The sequence below is a fragment of the Myotis davidii genome, unplaced genomic scaffold, assembly GCF_000327345.1.
Source record: "Myotis davidii unplaced genomic scaffold, ASM32734v1 scaffold227, whole genome shotgun sequence".
Lineage (NCBI taxonomy): Eukaryota > Metazoa > Chordata > Mammalia > Chiroptera > Vespertilionidae > Myotis > Myotis davidii.
In genome coordinates this window covers 1,490,098-1,504,905 of record NW_006298519.1, presented here as the reverse complement: position 1 = coordinate 1,504,905, position 14,808 = coordinate 1,490,098, and the positions used below count along the sequence as shown (strand labels likewise).

The 14,808-nt window shown below is 50.3% G+C and overlaps 1 protein-coding gene across 4 annotated transcripts in view; it reads left to right on the top strand.

Moving 5' to 3' along the window:
• The window catches only part of ERG (v-ets avian erythroblastosis virus E26 oncogene homolog), a 163,073-nt gene that overhangs the window by 66,074 nt on the left and 82,191 nt on the right, over positions 1-14,808 (top strand). Inside the window, exon 1 of one of the 4 annotated variants that reach the window (XM_006774143.2) lies at positions 3,684-3,830. The exons of the other annotated variants lie outside the window; for them this stretch is intronic. Coding sequence (XP_006774206.1) covers positions 3,813-3,830 — 18 coding nt within the window. The 5' untranslated portion in view covers positions 3,684-3,812. Of the gene's footprint in view, positions 1-3,683; positions 3,831-14,808 lie in introns of those variants that run through there. 4 annotated transcript variants of the gene reach the window in all.

Genomic DNA, 14,808 nt, shown 5'->3' with positions numbered 1-14,808 from the left:
CAATATGGACAGAGGACAGTGCAGAGGGGACAGGTCAGAGGGGACAGTGTAGGGGGGACAGTGCAGAGGGGACAGGGCAAGAGGGGACAGGGCAGAGGGGACAATATAGAGAGGGACAGTGCAGAGAGGACAGTGCAGGTGGGAAAGTGCAGAGGGGACAGTGCAGGGTGTCTCCTGGTGTCTTATTGCGGTTAATAAGGATTAATGGCAGACAGGCAAGGATTGTGCAGTTGGGTGTGCACACACGCAGAGGCTGACAACTACGGGATCATGTGCTAACATGCTACAGATATTTACAAAGAACATAGAAACTTACGTTACTGACATACGTTTACGTTAAACTGTAATGTATGTTTGTTGTAAATGTTTTGAAAATATAGATGAACCAGCCTGGCTGGCGTGGCTCAGGGGTTGAGCATCGATCCATGAACCAGGAGGTCATGGCTTGATTCCTGGTCAGGGCACATGCTTAGGTTGTGGGCTCGATCCCCAGTGTGGGGTGTGCAGGAGGCAGCTGATCAATGATTCTCTCTCATCATTGATGCTTCTATCCCCCTCTCCCTCTCCCTCCCTCTCTGAAATCAATAAAGACATTAAAAAAAGAAGGAGAGGTGGAGGACAGTCGATGCAGACACACATTGTCTCCCTTGGTGCCAGGGAAGGGGATAGCAGAGCTGGTTGTAACGTAGCTCCCACTGTGGGAGCATCAGGCTCCCGTTAGCTGCCTGCTGTCAGCTCCCTCCTCAGAAATGCAGTGGGAATAAAAGTAGCACCTTTTAAACAAATATATATATTTTTATTGACTTCAGAACTCTGCATTAAATATTTGGAGACTAATAGGCCGTTCTAGACTCAGCAGTTACTCTCTTTGAAGATGATGAGAATCAGTCAAACATTGCACCATTCGAAAGGAAGAATTGTTTTTTTATGATTCATTATCTCAAAATTAGCTTCTTCTGAGATCACTTTTTAAGTTGCTATACATTTTAAAAATCAGACATAATGAAATGTATGGATAGGAATTCGGGAAATCAGTCAAATAATAGTGCCTGGTTATATATTTTTTCTTTATTCTTATTAAAGAATAAAAACACACATGTCTATGCATTTTACACGAATACGCATGCACATGCATGTTACCTCAATTAGAGAGAAAACACAGAGCCAGTCATGTACATGACCCCAGCAGGTGGAGTAACTGGGTGAAGTGAGGATATTCAGAGTTCTTTGCATTATTTTGTGACTTTTCTGTAAGTTTAAATTATGTTCAAATAGAGAGTTTAGAACACGTCAGTGTTCAACGAAGAAGTCGTTCCCATCAGAATGCCAGGGCTTCCTGCTGCCGAAGCCAAGGGCTTGGAAATTAACCAGGTCAGGGTGATGGGACCACGTGGAAGTTTCTTCCATGGCAACGGCGTTGGCAAAGGGGTCCTCCTGAAGGAGTTATCCTACTTAAGGCTGCTTTCTGAGAATCCACACTAGAGCCCTGCCTATGTGGGTACCACAGGCGACACTTGAAATTGATGCTTCCTAGGAGAGCAGACAAAGAGCCTTGTAGGGGTGGGGGCGGGGGAGGTGAGAGGGGGGCGGGGCCAGCCAGTGGATCAGGATAAAACAACTCAGTGCTTTGAAATTTCAGTGGAAACAAAGTCTTAATCAGCCCGCCACCATCTCCGTCATTGTTCAGAGATGAAAAGAGCGGAAGTCCACGTCTCTTCAAACCATGGGTGCTGGGAATGTGTCAGGTTGTGATTCTTACACAGACCGAGACTTATTTTCTCTTTAGTTTTTTCTTCCTTTGTGTCTTCATGTCTTTCACTTTCTCCCTGGTCTCTGCTTTCTTTCTTGCCTTCCCTCCACCCTTTTTTCCTTTCTTCCTTCTTCCCTCCTTCCCCGCGCTCTTCCCCCCTCCTCCGTCTATCCTTACCTCGAGTGGGGCAATCACGGGACAGCAAAAGCCACACGAGCTCAGGCAGTTGATGGAGCCCTGACACACGCAGGCCCGGAGTCTGAGTGAAATCAGCTCGCTGGACATGCGCCCCCGAGACCAGGCAGTTGATGGAGCCCTGACACACGCAGGCCCGGAGTCTGAGTGAAATCAGCTCGCTGGACATGCGCCCCCGAGACCAGGCAGTTGATGGAGCCCTGACACACGCAGGCCCGGAGTCTGAGTGAAATCAGCTCGCTGGACATGCGCCCCCGAGACCAGGCGCTGCCCGTGACTCCGGGCCCGGTCCATTGTGTCCTGTGGGCCTCTGCAGAGACCACGCCTCTTGACTGGGCCAACTTTCATGTAGCCAGATTCAAAGCAAAATGTTAATTCTTCCAGAGAACGAGTAATTTCCTGAAAATGAGTACTTAAAGGCCTGCCGTCCTCCAAGGAATGTCCAGGCCTACCCGGGCTGGACTTCCTTCGGGTGGAGAACGGACACGTGGCCCTGAACTTTTGGGCCCTGAAACACTGGCTCGGGCCCTGCAGGGCCTGTCTGTGAGCAAGAGGGCCGGCAGGTCTGCATCTGGGTGCATCTGGGTGGGACCAGCTATCTTTTTATGTTAAAAAGTGTTCATCATGATTTTAGTTATTTGCATTTTATTTTTTCTACTTTCTTATTTTTAAATAAATTTTTATTGATTTCAGAGAGAGAGAGAGAGAGAGAGAGAGAAACATCAGTGATGAGAGAAAATCATTGATTGGCTGCCTCCTGCATGCCCCACACAGGGGATGGAGCCCGCAACCAGGCATGTGACCTGACCGGGAATCGAACCGGGACCTTCTGGTTCATAGGACGGCGCTCAACCACCGAGTCACGCCAGCCGGGCTAGTTATTTGGATTTTAAATAAATATTTGAGAGCAAGGATTTGACAGGTTTATTTTTCTCTTTATTTCTCTAGTTTCCTTTAATTCTAGAGCAGGGGTCCTCAAACTACGGCCCGCGGGCCACATGCAAATACAAATATTGTATTTGTTCCCGTTTTGTTTTTTTACTTCAAAATAAGATATGTGCAGTGAGCATAGGAATTTGTTCATAGTTTGTTTTTTTTTAAACTGTAGTCCGGCCCTCCAACGGTCTGAGGGATAGGGAACTGGCCCCCTGTTTAAAAAGTTTGAGGACCCCTGAGTCTTCGTGTTTTCAACGGGTTTATGGTGGAGCAAATAGAAATGGTGTGTTTGGAGGGAAAAAAAGAAGCGATTTTGGGCACTCCCCCGAGATGTGGACTACATGAAGGTTGTTAAAAACCTGCAAGCCAGTGGCCATCATGGAACATCGCCCTGAAATAAGTTCTACCTGCACTTTCCTTTCGGGTGAAGGAAGGAGCAGAGGGCGGGCTCCGGCCCTGGGTCCGAGTGGAGCGGTAGCTCCAGAGGCGGGGGGGGGGGGGCACCGGCACCGGCACCGGCACCGGCAGCAGGTCCCGTGTGAAGCCACGCGGAGTCCCGCCACATCTGCATCCTGCCTCGGCGCGGCCTGTCACACCGGCACGCCGGGTCACACCTGCTGTGGCCGCCCCAGTCCCAGGCAGTGGATGCCCTTTTTTTTTTTAATTAAAAAAAAAATCTCCTGGCTGCATATCATCAAGAAAAACAACATTGTTTTCGGGGTCTCTTATCTCTCCACTCCCAAATATCCTGTTTCTTCGGGTTGGGCGGCCAGGACCAATAGAAAGGTCTTCCTGCCGTTGGCTGACTTCATTTCCCAGACTTAGCACAATCTCATCCGCTCTAAACAACCTCATCCAAACTACTTTCTGGTCAGAGAGAAGCAATAATTATTATTAACATTGATTAGCGATCGATAAACGTGATTGCATTATGGCCAGCACGATTAAGGTAAGCAGAGGGTACCTTTTTGCTTGACAGGAATCTTGCGCTTCTTGCTCTTTTCTCTGGTTTCCTTTATCAAGGCAGATAAGTGAGGATTGGGCAACACCCCCACGGCCACAATAGAGGACAACAAGATTTCCTTTGCACTGCCTAGTAAATTTCCTTTTTCCTACTCCAACCATCCGCAAGGCTTAAAAACTTCAAACTCAGAAAAAAATTGGGGTTTCTAAATTCACGGTGGCGTGCCGCGGCGGACTTTTGTGAGGGCTTTTCGGAGCGCGTCTGAATTTTCCTGCTTCTTTCACTCTCCCTGACGGTCCGGACGGGCGGCCGTGGACCCGGAGCGGCTGGAGGGCAGAGTCCGGGACAAGGATGGGCCTGTGGATGCGGAGTTTTCGGATGCTCTGGGATGACGCCCGAGCATCGGGGTTGCCCGCCAGGCCCCGTGGAAGAGAAGAGGTCCCCGGCCAGCGGCTGCTGGGCATGGGACGGACCTGCAAATGCTGGCTTGCTTTTTGGACCCTCCATGCTGAGAACGGAGTGTTCTCCTAACTCAGACGGTGGTAATTGGGTTTGCTGCGTCATGTGTCCGTCTTTAATAAAATGCCTACTTTTCTGTGCCCTGGGAGTAAACTTCCTTCTCGGCGATGTTTGCTTTGTGGGGGTTGGCGAGGCAGGGCCTGTCCGTGCTCCGTGCTGGGGGTTGTGAGGTCTGATGTGTTTTTTTTGCAAACGTGTCTGGTGTCTCGTGTACAACGATGAAGGTGGACGTGACTCTGTCGGTGGGAACCTAAGTGCGGCCTCACTCCTGGAAGTGAAATGGATGTCACTGTTAGTGCAAGCCAGCGGCATGGAGTCAGTGAAGTGCCAGGCTGTTAAAACATGTTCCCGGCCACCGTGCCTTGGTGAAGTTTGTAGAAACGAGAAAAGTCACCCGAAAGGAGGAAAAATATATAGTTTTTGGTAGCTGCGTGCCTTTTGTTCGCTGGCATAGAGGCGAGAAGCATTCGGGTGTGTTTTCATCACCGGTTTTAGTTCACTTGAAAGCTCATGAAAACGAAAGTTTGCCCAGAATTGGGCCCAGGCATTTTCAGAATTCCTCCTTGGTTTGGGGCTTTCTGTCATCTGAAATGCTTGTGTGAGGGGACTCGATGAACACCCACCCTATGAATTGCATTTCAGAAGCGCTGTTCAGTTTTTACTCCTCAAGGTTTGTTTTATTTCTCCACGTACGTTCAGTAATACATCAGAATGCTCATGCATCAGAGGCTTCTGCCTTATGCAGACCTTTCTTCCTCTGGCTCCCGGGATCACAGCCTGCTGAAATGTAACTCACAGAGCGCAGTGGTGGAATTGGGGGTGGTGTGTCCTCCATTTCAGCTAGATGAGTGGGAATTATTTTATTTTATAAGCCAGCATGCTACCCTCTTCATTTTATTTTCGCCCTTCATTAAGTCCCTATGTCACAGCAGTTAAAGCAGATACTCTTTGTCATCCTCGAATAGCTTGAGTGCGATTTTATGTGTGTTTGTGTGTTTCAAAAAGGCCGTGCATTAAAGGGCATGAAAATAACAGACCGTCCTTCAGAATGTGGGTGCATTCGCAACACACACCAGCGTTACGCTTCTGAAGATCGGAAGCTGCTGTTGGAGCCGGAGCTGTGTTGTGGCTTTCAGAGTACATTTCGGGGCAGGGCTCCCACTTGTCTGGGGGACCACGCTCGCGGTCCCGTTTTATTGCACTGCGTTATCTGTGGATTGTCTACGTCTCAGGCTGACTTTTAAAATGACGTCAAGTGAATTCTTTTTAATCCGTGAAAACAGAATGGCCCCTCTTTATAGGCAGCTTCCTCCAACATATGTTTGTTTGCCTTCCTGGGCAGAGTCAGGAGATGATTTTACTGACGTGCTTATCGGAACAGCCGTGGACCGCAGCTTTTATGATGTGAGTGCAAAGCTCCCATCGGCGTAGGGCAGGCTGAGGCTGTCCGCTGGGTCTAGGACGCGGTCTTCCCTACAGGCGGTGCCAGGCTCACACGCCCTGCGTGTTCTGTTCTCTCAGTAAATAAACCAGTGGGTCCATTAAGTGCCAGAGGCGCTGCCTTTGTGATGGGGCATGGCACAGCTGGGGGGGTGTTGGCGTGACTCTCGGGCCCCGTGAGGCGTGATGGCAAGCTGACCCTCACCCTTCTGTCCCCCGTGCTGGTTGGGAATCGGGAACACACTGTTTATGGGAAGAAGTAACGGAATTTCAGGAGCTCACGTTTATCTCTCGGTGTTCCTGGATTTTGAGATCAGATTACGAGTTGTAATAAAGCACAAGGACATTGAGGGCGAGGTCCCCGCATACAGTTCACGGGTCAGTTTGGTTCTGCGCCTTCCCCCGCTGCCCCACAGAACCGCGCCCTGTTCTCCTGTAGCCAGCAGGGCCCGGTCGCCCTGGGACTCTATTTGTGCTCCTGCTGGTATTGTTAATCCACCCCCAAGACCCCCCTGATCCTCTTGTTAAGCGGCAGGCCGCTTGGGAAGTCAGTGGCGGCCATAGTCCCCTCTCAGATGCTGCTTTTGCCTGGAGACGCTGCATCTAGTGAAAGTCTTGCTCTCCCTGGACTCCTAGGGTGGTCCAGGGACCCCGCGACAGTCCCTGATTCTAGAGTTTAATGCAGCGGTTCTCAACCTGTGGGTCGCGATGCCTTTGGCGGTCGTGATGCCTCTCACAGGGGTCGCCTAAGACCATCCTGCATATCAGATATTTACATGACGATTCATCACAGTAGCAACATTACAGTTAAGAAGTAGCAACGAAAATAATTTTATGGTTGGGTCACAACATGAGGAACTGTATTGAAAGGGCCAGAAGGTTAAGAACCACTGGTTTAATGGTCTCGAGTCTTTAAAAAAGAAGGGGGGGGAATGTGGGAATTTTCCTTCATCCCAGCGACCTGGTGCTGAAGGAGGAGGAGAGAGCCCGCCCAGCACACAGCAGGCTCGGATCCCACAGGATATGGAAAGTTACCACCGAGGCTTGATGAGGAAGCAGATATTACTGTTTCCAATCAGTTGTTTAGATGAGTCACTTTCTCTGATTTAACAGAGGTTGCAGGGTTTAATGGTAATTGCAACCTGCAGTGTTCATTTAAAAACAGACAGCCCCATTTACATACTTCATGCCTTGCACAGAGCAGGCGTGCGCTGATGTCGGCTACTCTGCGTGAGCACAGAAAGTTATTGAAGAGCTAAGGGTTCTATGAAGAAAGTTCATCTCCTAGGGTTTTTTAAAATATATTTTATTGATTTTTCACGGAGAGGTAGGGAGAGGGATAGTTAGAAACATCGATGAGAGAGAAACATTGATCAGCTGCCCCCTGCACACTCCCCAGTGGGGATGTCCCCGCAACCAAGGTACATGCCCTTGACCGGAATCGAACCTGGGACCCTTGAGTCCGCAGGCTGACGCTCTATCCACTGAACCAAACCGGTCAGGGCATCTCCTAGGGTTTTGATATGCTTAATAGCTCTGGGTGTATGGTTTTTGTCAACCCATCAGCTTATGTGGAATAAGAACTGTTTCAACTCTTGTTGTGGGGAGGGGTGGTCTGTGACAGTGGAAGGCATGGGACATGAAAGATGCCGCCGTCCTGCTCTGTGAGTACCAGACCCCCAGAGAAGGTGCTGAGAGTGGAATTCCAGGCCATTATTTCAGATGGCTCGCAGTGTGCGCTGGGCGTGGCTCGGTGACACGGTTTGGTGTCTGAGCCCCTGTGCGCACTCGTCCCGGGCATCTGCCTCAGTGGCCGGGAGAGTGGATGGAGCCACTGAATTTGTGGATATTCTTTCCCATTAAGTACATTCATGTGGGACTGCCAGGCTCTCGGGGAATTTTCTGAAATGCCGAACTATTTCTTAATTATATTTTCTTTAAAGTGATGATTTCACAATTTTTTTTTTTTTTTTTTGCAAAACACACCTTTATTTAAAAGAAAACCCTCGCGAACACACTCCTTTATACACTTGTTCGTGGCTCCTGAAAAAGCGCACAGAGGAATGAAGTGAATAAGGGAACAGCCGTTACCGATGCCTCCGGGGAAACCCTGCTTCTGTCCCAGCCTCAGAACCAGCTCCCTCCTGGGAGCGCAGCCCACAGAGGAGAACCCCACTGGCCCCAGGAGCTGACGGGACGCCGAGGCAGAGGGGACACAGGCTCCGGCCACGGGGAAGCCAGGGTTGGAGCTGCCCTGAGTGTGAGGCCTCTGAGAGGAGGCAGTACAATCCCCAGGCCCTTCCAGCGCTAGGGGTGTGCTCGATGCTCGGCTGGGCAGGGTCTTCTCTCTAGAGCAAGGGGAGCCCCACCTGCTACGGGGGGCTCATCCCTCCTTTGGTGAGGACAGGATGGAGGACAGCTGTCCTCTTGGCTTATCTTCTGTGGCCACAGACACACCTGCATATGAATCCGTACAGTCACGTGACCCCGGGCAAGGGACCTCACCTGTATGACCTCAGTTTCCTCATCTGTGAAAGGGGATTTTAAAGGCTGTCCTGTCCCGGGCTGGTGCCAGTGAAGGCTGCAGAGCTTCTAGCACAGCGGTTCTCAACCTTCCTGATGCCGCAACCCTTTAATGCAGCTCCTCATGTGGTGGTGACCCCCAACCACAAAATTATTCTCGTTGCTACTTCATACTGTAATTTTGCTATTGTTATGAATCGTCATGTAAATATCTGATATGCAGATCTGATATGCAGGATATACTTAGGCGGCCCCTGTGAAAAGGTCGTTCAACCCCCACAGGGGTCGCGACCCACAGGTTGAGAACCGCTGCTCTAGCAGGGGCTCAGCAAATGGCAGCTGCCGTAGGACAGTCCGTTCCTAAGAGACCGCACTGGCCTTCTGGCCCGGCTCTGAACTCTCTGCTGTTCCATTGCCCTGCTTCAGCTGTGAAACCCAGAGCCCCCGTGGATTTTAGCCTAAAGCTTTGCTTTTGAAGAGGTAGAATAGCAGGTCCCTTCTGCATGTCAGGGCAGGCACACGGGCCTGGGAGGCCGCAGCCGGGGAGGCCAGGAGGCGGGAGCCTGTGGTGTCCTGGAATAAGGGTGTGACAGGGCAGGTACCACACAGTGGGCAGCGGTGGGCTCTGTGCTGAAGGAGGCAGAGCCTACGATGCCCCCTGTCCTGACTGGGGCAGGAGCAGGCTCCTGGAGGGCCGCCAGTTCTTCGTATTCTCAGGAATGTTGAAAAATGCACTTTGTTGTTTTTTTAAATGAAAAAACAACAACATTATAAAGTCAATGCAAATTGCTCCTCATTCCAACCAGCCAGTGAAAATGACTGACATTTGGTGTGTCTGTCTACTGTGTTTCCCTCTGTCCTTCTATCTACCTGTCTTGCTTTTCTCGGTTAACATTGTTTCACAAACATGTCCCCAGGTCACTCAAAATATTTGGTAAGGGTAAGCAGGCTTTTTATGCTTAATTATATTCCTTTTAAAATAGTATTGTAATTTATTTAACTGACATCCTGTCGTGGGAAATACTATTGCTTTCAGTTTTTCACTGACTAGATTGCAGTTCAACCTCTGTCTAATTTTTTAAAACTCATTTTGTTAGTCCTGGGTCTTAAGGAAAGGAACTATTGGACCAATGGGTATACATAATTTTTTAAGTCTCTGCCAAATTTAAATATTTGCCAATTAAAAAACAAAATTGGCCCAGGTACTCTCTGGGAAGGCTGTACCAATTTCCACCTCTTCCAGCTGTAGATGAGGCTGGGTTTCTTTGTACTCGTAACAACTCTGAATATTTTCCCCTTTGAATCGTTGCCACTCTGACCGGCAAAGCTGGAATCTCATTTCTATTTGTATTTCCTTAATTACAGGATTCCGTTACATTTTTGGACCGTGAACCCCTTTTCGCAAGTGGCCACTGTGACCCCTGGGCCTTTTTCTTATTCATCCTTCCATTCCTTGTTTGATCAAACTTCTTTCCCACATCTTTCCCCTATTGAGCTTGGCTGGGGCATGTCGTATGAAGTTTAAGATCATTCCTCATTCTGTCCGCTCTCTCCCGCTTCGTTTCTTTCCTGTCAGCACATTCCCCTGGCGTAGCTTGTGTTTGTGGACGTTCTCCAGAAACGTCACGTGGACCCATGTCAGCCATCGGACCCGCGTTCGGTGATCGACTCTCCATCTCTTGGGTGTTCTCAGCAGTGACTGGCAAACTATAGGGGTTCTGTAAAAAATTGCTAAAAAAAATAAGTTTTCATTCAGATCCTCTGAAGTCCTGAAGAGGAAAATGGAGGCATTTTCCCCCAGCGAGGAGCTCATTCTGAAGTTCTAAGCACAGTAGTAGAATCATTCTTGTGGATGTTTAAATAGGAGTCGTATTGCTTTAGAGATAGTTCTCCGAGGTAAGTAAAAATGAAATAGAATTTTGTTGATGTTTAAAAGAGCATCGAAAAGGCAGCTGTTGTAGCTCGAGTTTATCATCCCCCTGAACGTCCTCCTCAGAACCCCTGGTTCCAGGCCAGGCCGTGCTGGGCGCTCCCACCGTCTCATGTGCTACTCACGCAACCGGGGTGCTGCCGCGCTTGTACCAGTAGAGACAGAGGATTAATGAGGCTGAGAATGTTGCTCGAGTCACACAAATCTCTTCGTTTCCCCTCCGTTTATCATCAGATCATCTCCTTTTCCTGCGCGTTGCCCTGGCCTCAACTATTAAACTCCGGTGCAGAAAGAGAAATGGTGTATTCAGGGATAGAGTGATGCCGTTCATTGGCTAATGAAAGGATTAGCACTGGCTCATGTACGTTACTGCTTTTGTGTGAACGACGACAACAACCAACCCAGGCAGCCATTATTGCACGTTCGGTGGTGAATGAAGAAGAGGGGCCAGAACCCTCGGGCCCCGAACCCTGCGCCAGCGCTGTGTTTGCCTGGGGCCTGGGCTCTTCCCGTATTTGGTAGTGGGCCGTTTCCAAGAGGCAGTGGCTCTAGGTCCCGGACCAGCTGCTGATTGAAGTTTCCTCGTCCCAAGTGTCCACTTCCTCGCTCTCGTCTTGGGACTGAAAATGCAGCTCCGAGTTTTCCACCGGGTGTCACCCAACTGGTGGGGGAAGCCGCTGCTGGCCACAGATAAGTTCAGGGACATTTAGAAAAGAAGGGCCAAGCCCAAGCAGTCATTCATTGTAAAAGCCACCTCACAGTCCAGTCGGGACATTGCCGTCAGGGCTGCTGCAAGACAATGCATGTTGAATCCCGGAGAACAAAAGAAAGAACATTTAGAACATGTTCTACATCGGACCCAGCCGCCTTCCAGGCATTCTGCCTTGAGCATTTAGCATCTTTCTTTCCATATTGTGGTGTAGCCAATTAATCTTTTGGCATCGCACAGAGCCAGCACTGACCCCTACTCAGAGTCCCCCCGGCGGCCATGCATTCAGAGCGCGGGCCCATAGCGGTGGGCCTGGCTAAGTATCTTTGTTCAAGGTGAGCCCTGTGCCTGTGCTGCTCAGTGATCACCTTAGAGGAAGAGGAGCTGTTGAAACAACACTCCAGAGTGTGTCAACACGATTAGTTTGTGTCTCAATTTGAGGTAGATTTCCCAAGATGTTGCTCCAAGTTTAGAAAGAAAAAAAAAGTGTATGTGGTTTTATATTGCGAAGTCCTCTCTGGATCTCTGTTGCTGTAGGTGTTACCTGATGTGCCCAGAGCGTCAGAAATGTGGAGGGTGGAGGGAGCAAGCACGGCCCGTGTCTGTCTCCCGCCTTTCTCCAGGGCCTCCTCAAAATAGCCTCTGGGGGGAAGGGCTTGCTCTTATCTTGCTCCCACGGGAAGGGAGGCGAGAGGCAGAGGCTGGTGGGGGACGTGGGGAGGGAGCGGGTGGCTCCCGCGTCCCTCTGATGCTTTGACCTCAGCTCCTTCCCGGGAACCTGGGACATGGGCTTCCTGAACTTTCACCCTTGCCCAGTCTCCGCCCACGACACCTGGGCCTTTCCCTCTGAAACACTAGTTTCTGCTCCTCGGGGCTGTGGCCAGATGAATGGAGTTGGGTACATTGTTCGCTAATTTTGTTATTCATGCCATTCAAATACATTTTCCTTGTAGGACTCAAATCAGGAAATCCATAAAAGCTCTGTTTTTCTTTCCATTTCTACGACAGTTTGTGAATTGACATTTTTTAAAAGCCAGTTTTCCTCTGACTAACATGTTCTTTGCTCTTTATTACGAAATAAAAACTCTTACAGAACGGTGAGTGCCCGTTGCTCCAAGCCCTTGGTCGGCACTGCTGACTTGAGACAGGGCTGGGAGAGCTTGCTGCTGGGCGAGCCGTGGCCCCTGCTCAGCTGGCCCGGGGTGACCTTCGAGCCTTTGTCACCCTCTTTCTCTCCGCGCTTCTCACTCTCACACCCCTTCTCTGCTCGTCCTCCTGCTTTGCAAATAGCTAATAAGCCAAGGGGAGATTTTTAAAAAATATATTTTTATTGATTTCAGAGAAGGGAGAGGGAGAGAGAGATAGAAACACCAATGAGGAGAGAGAATCATTGATCGGCTGCCTCCTGCACACCTCACACTGGGGATCGAGCCCTGACTGGGGCATGTGCCCTGACTGGGACTTGAACTGTGACCTGCCGGTTCATAGGTTGATGCTCAACCACTGAGCCACGCCAGCCGCGCCAAAGGGAGTGTTTTATAATGTGAAAGACAGCCATGAGAATGAGGGGCTCCTAGAACGTCTCATATGTTCAGGGGTTCCTCTCAGACCTGCTTTCGTCCACTTCCCTCTGCCTCTCGCCAGTACTGGGTCACTCCCCTCATCCCAGGGTGGGGGGGACAGTTTGGCTGCAAACCTGGAGTCTGGACCAAAGAAATAAAGAGATGGAGCAGGAGATGCAGCCTGGGTGAGGTCCCGCATCAGAAGCAGCAGCTGCACCTCGGCCTGTGTTCTACCTGTCAGTGAGCGTCATCTCGTGGGAACTCCTAGAATCGGAAGCATGTTGATATTCACATGTAAAATAAGAATATTGTCCAAGGTCAAATGTAAGTGACCTTGTGAGCTCTCTGACTTCCGGATTATCCATTCCACCATGTGAGTTAACACAGTCTCGCAGACTTTACCTGTTCCTGGGTGGGGAACATCCGGCCCGCGGGCCGTAGAAGGCCCTCAAAAGCATTTGGTCTGGCCCGGCCGAGGCATTAGGGCTGAGGTAATGAAATGTTTGACCCAATGTAGCAGGCTAATTTTTAGGTTGATAATCAGGCTAATTTTTAGGTGTATGGCCCCCGAAAGATGTGATAAATATCCCAGTGGCCCTTGGCAGGAGAAAGGTTCCCCACCCCTGGAACGCTCAAGCCTGTGGACGGCCAAGCCTGGGCCAAGCACGGTCCAGAAACACGGTTGCCTTGGCTAGAGGAGCGTCCCTGGGAGGGAAGCCACCCCGTTTCCTGGGCATCTGAGGGGGTCCCTTCTGGGCTGCCCAGAGGCTGATGGCAGTGACGACTCTCCGTTGGGAGCCCAGTCAGATGGCAAACAGCTCTGATCGGAAGCTGCTGATGAGAAAGTGCACGTGCGTGTTTTCCAGCCTCGTCCTCGGAGATGGAAAACATCTTTTTTTAGCCCCGTGTTTACTGCCCTGGTAAACAGTAAAACGCTGCTGTAGCAATCACCTCGCGGATAAAGGGTCCGCAGACAGATACTTCCTGCGCTCACTTCCTCCGCCCGGAGCCAGCCCCCAGAGGCACGCGGGGCGGGAAGGCTCCCCGTGGACGCTTCCTCTGCGGGGCCTCATGGTCTCCTCTCCAAGGGGAATAGCCTGTTGCTGCAGATGTTCGGGCAGGATGCTCCGCCACGGAGGAGGTGAAAATACGATGCTTCTCAAGTAATGGCTTCAGCCCCTCCTCCTCACCTCGGGCTGGTCCGCTGGCTGGCTTTTACTGCGATGACTGTAACTGGACTAGATAGGTCAGTGCTAAGATCTGTGCCCCGTGGGCATCTCAGATGGTCGGTGGCCTTGTTATCATGGAGATGGGTGCAAGCCTCCGCTTTTGTATGTGTTGGGAAATGAGCCGCTTTGAGCTTCGGTTGAAGGTTTTCTCTGTGGTTCGTCAGGGTAACAGTCGTTTGAGATTTTGCTTTCCTGAGCTGAGCTGAGATCACCAGATTTGGGTACAACAATCTCAGGGCACAGATTGTTCCCGGGGCTGATTTTACACTAGTTATTAAAGTCCAGCGGAGGCATTGTTTAGGTCCTTTGAACCAAAGCAAATAAAACCATAACACACAAACACCAAACAATAGGGAATCATCAATTATCCATCCACAGGATATGTCCTTACCCGACTGGCCCCTGTGCAGGGGAAAAAACATATCAAGTCAATAAACAGTAACCCTGAACAATAAACTAAATAAAATAAATAGCACCTGAAAGCCACACAACTGAAGCCCTGGCCAAACGCCAACGAGCGATGTTTACCCCTCCAAGCAAGGAAGCCCACGGCTCCGGGTCGCCCACGGAATCGTCAGAAAACCCAGCAGCCGCTCATTGTTGGCTCCCGTCTTGGTGAAACGCCTTCTTTGATGACAAAGGGCCTGTGAGCTTTGCCCTGCAATGGACCAGCGGACTGTCCCAGAGAGATTCCCCGTCCAGCACCTCGCCCGTGGGTGGGGATGACTGACAGGTGGGGAGGCAGGTGTGTCTGACCCTGAGAAGCTGCCAGACGTGGTTCCATGTAGTCATGTCCTGTGAAGGTGCTAGTCCATGCATACACACCAATGACTTGTCTGCACACTCAATACACATATTTTGGTTGAACTGATGGTGAAGTTACCCAAAGAGACATTCTCTTGGGAGGACTCACTTGTTAATATACTTCAGCTCCCTGTATAATCTCAGGACCCTTCTGTTTGAAGGAAGACCGCTTGCCTCTCTGTGTTTGTTCTCCCGGATACCTCTATGGGACAGCGTTGTTAGCTTTTAGGGAACTCTGAGGCATTCT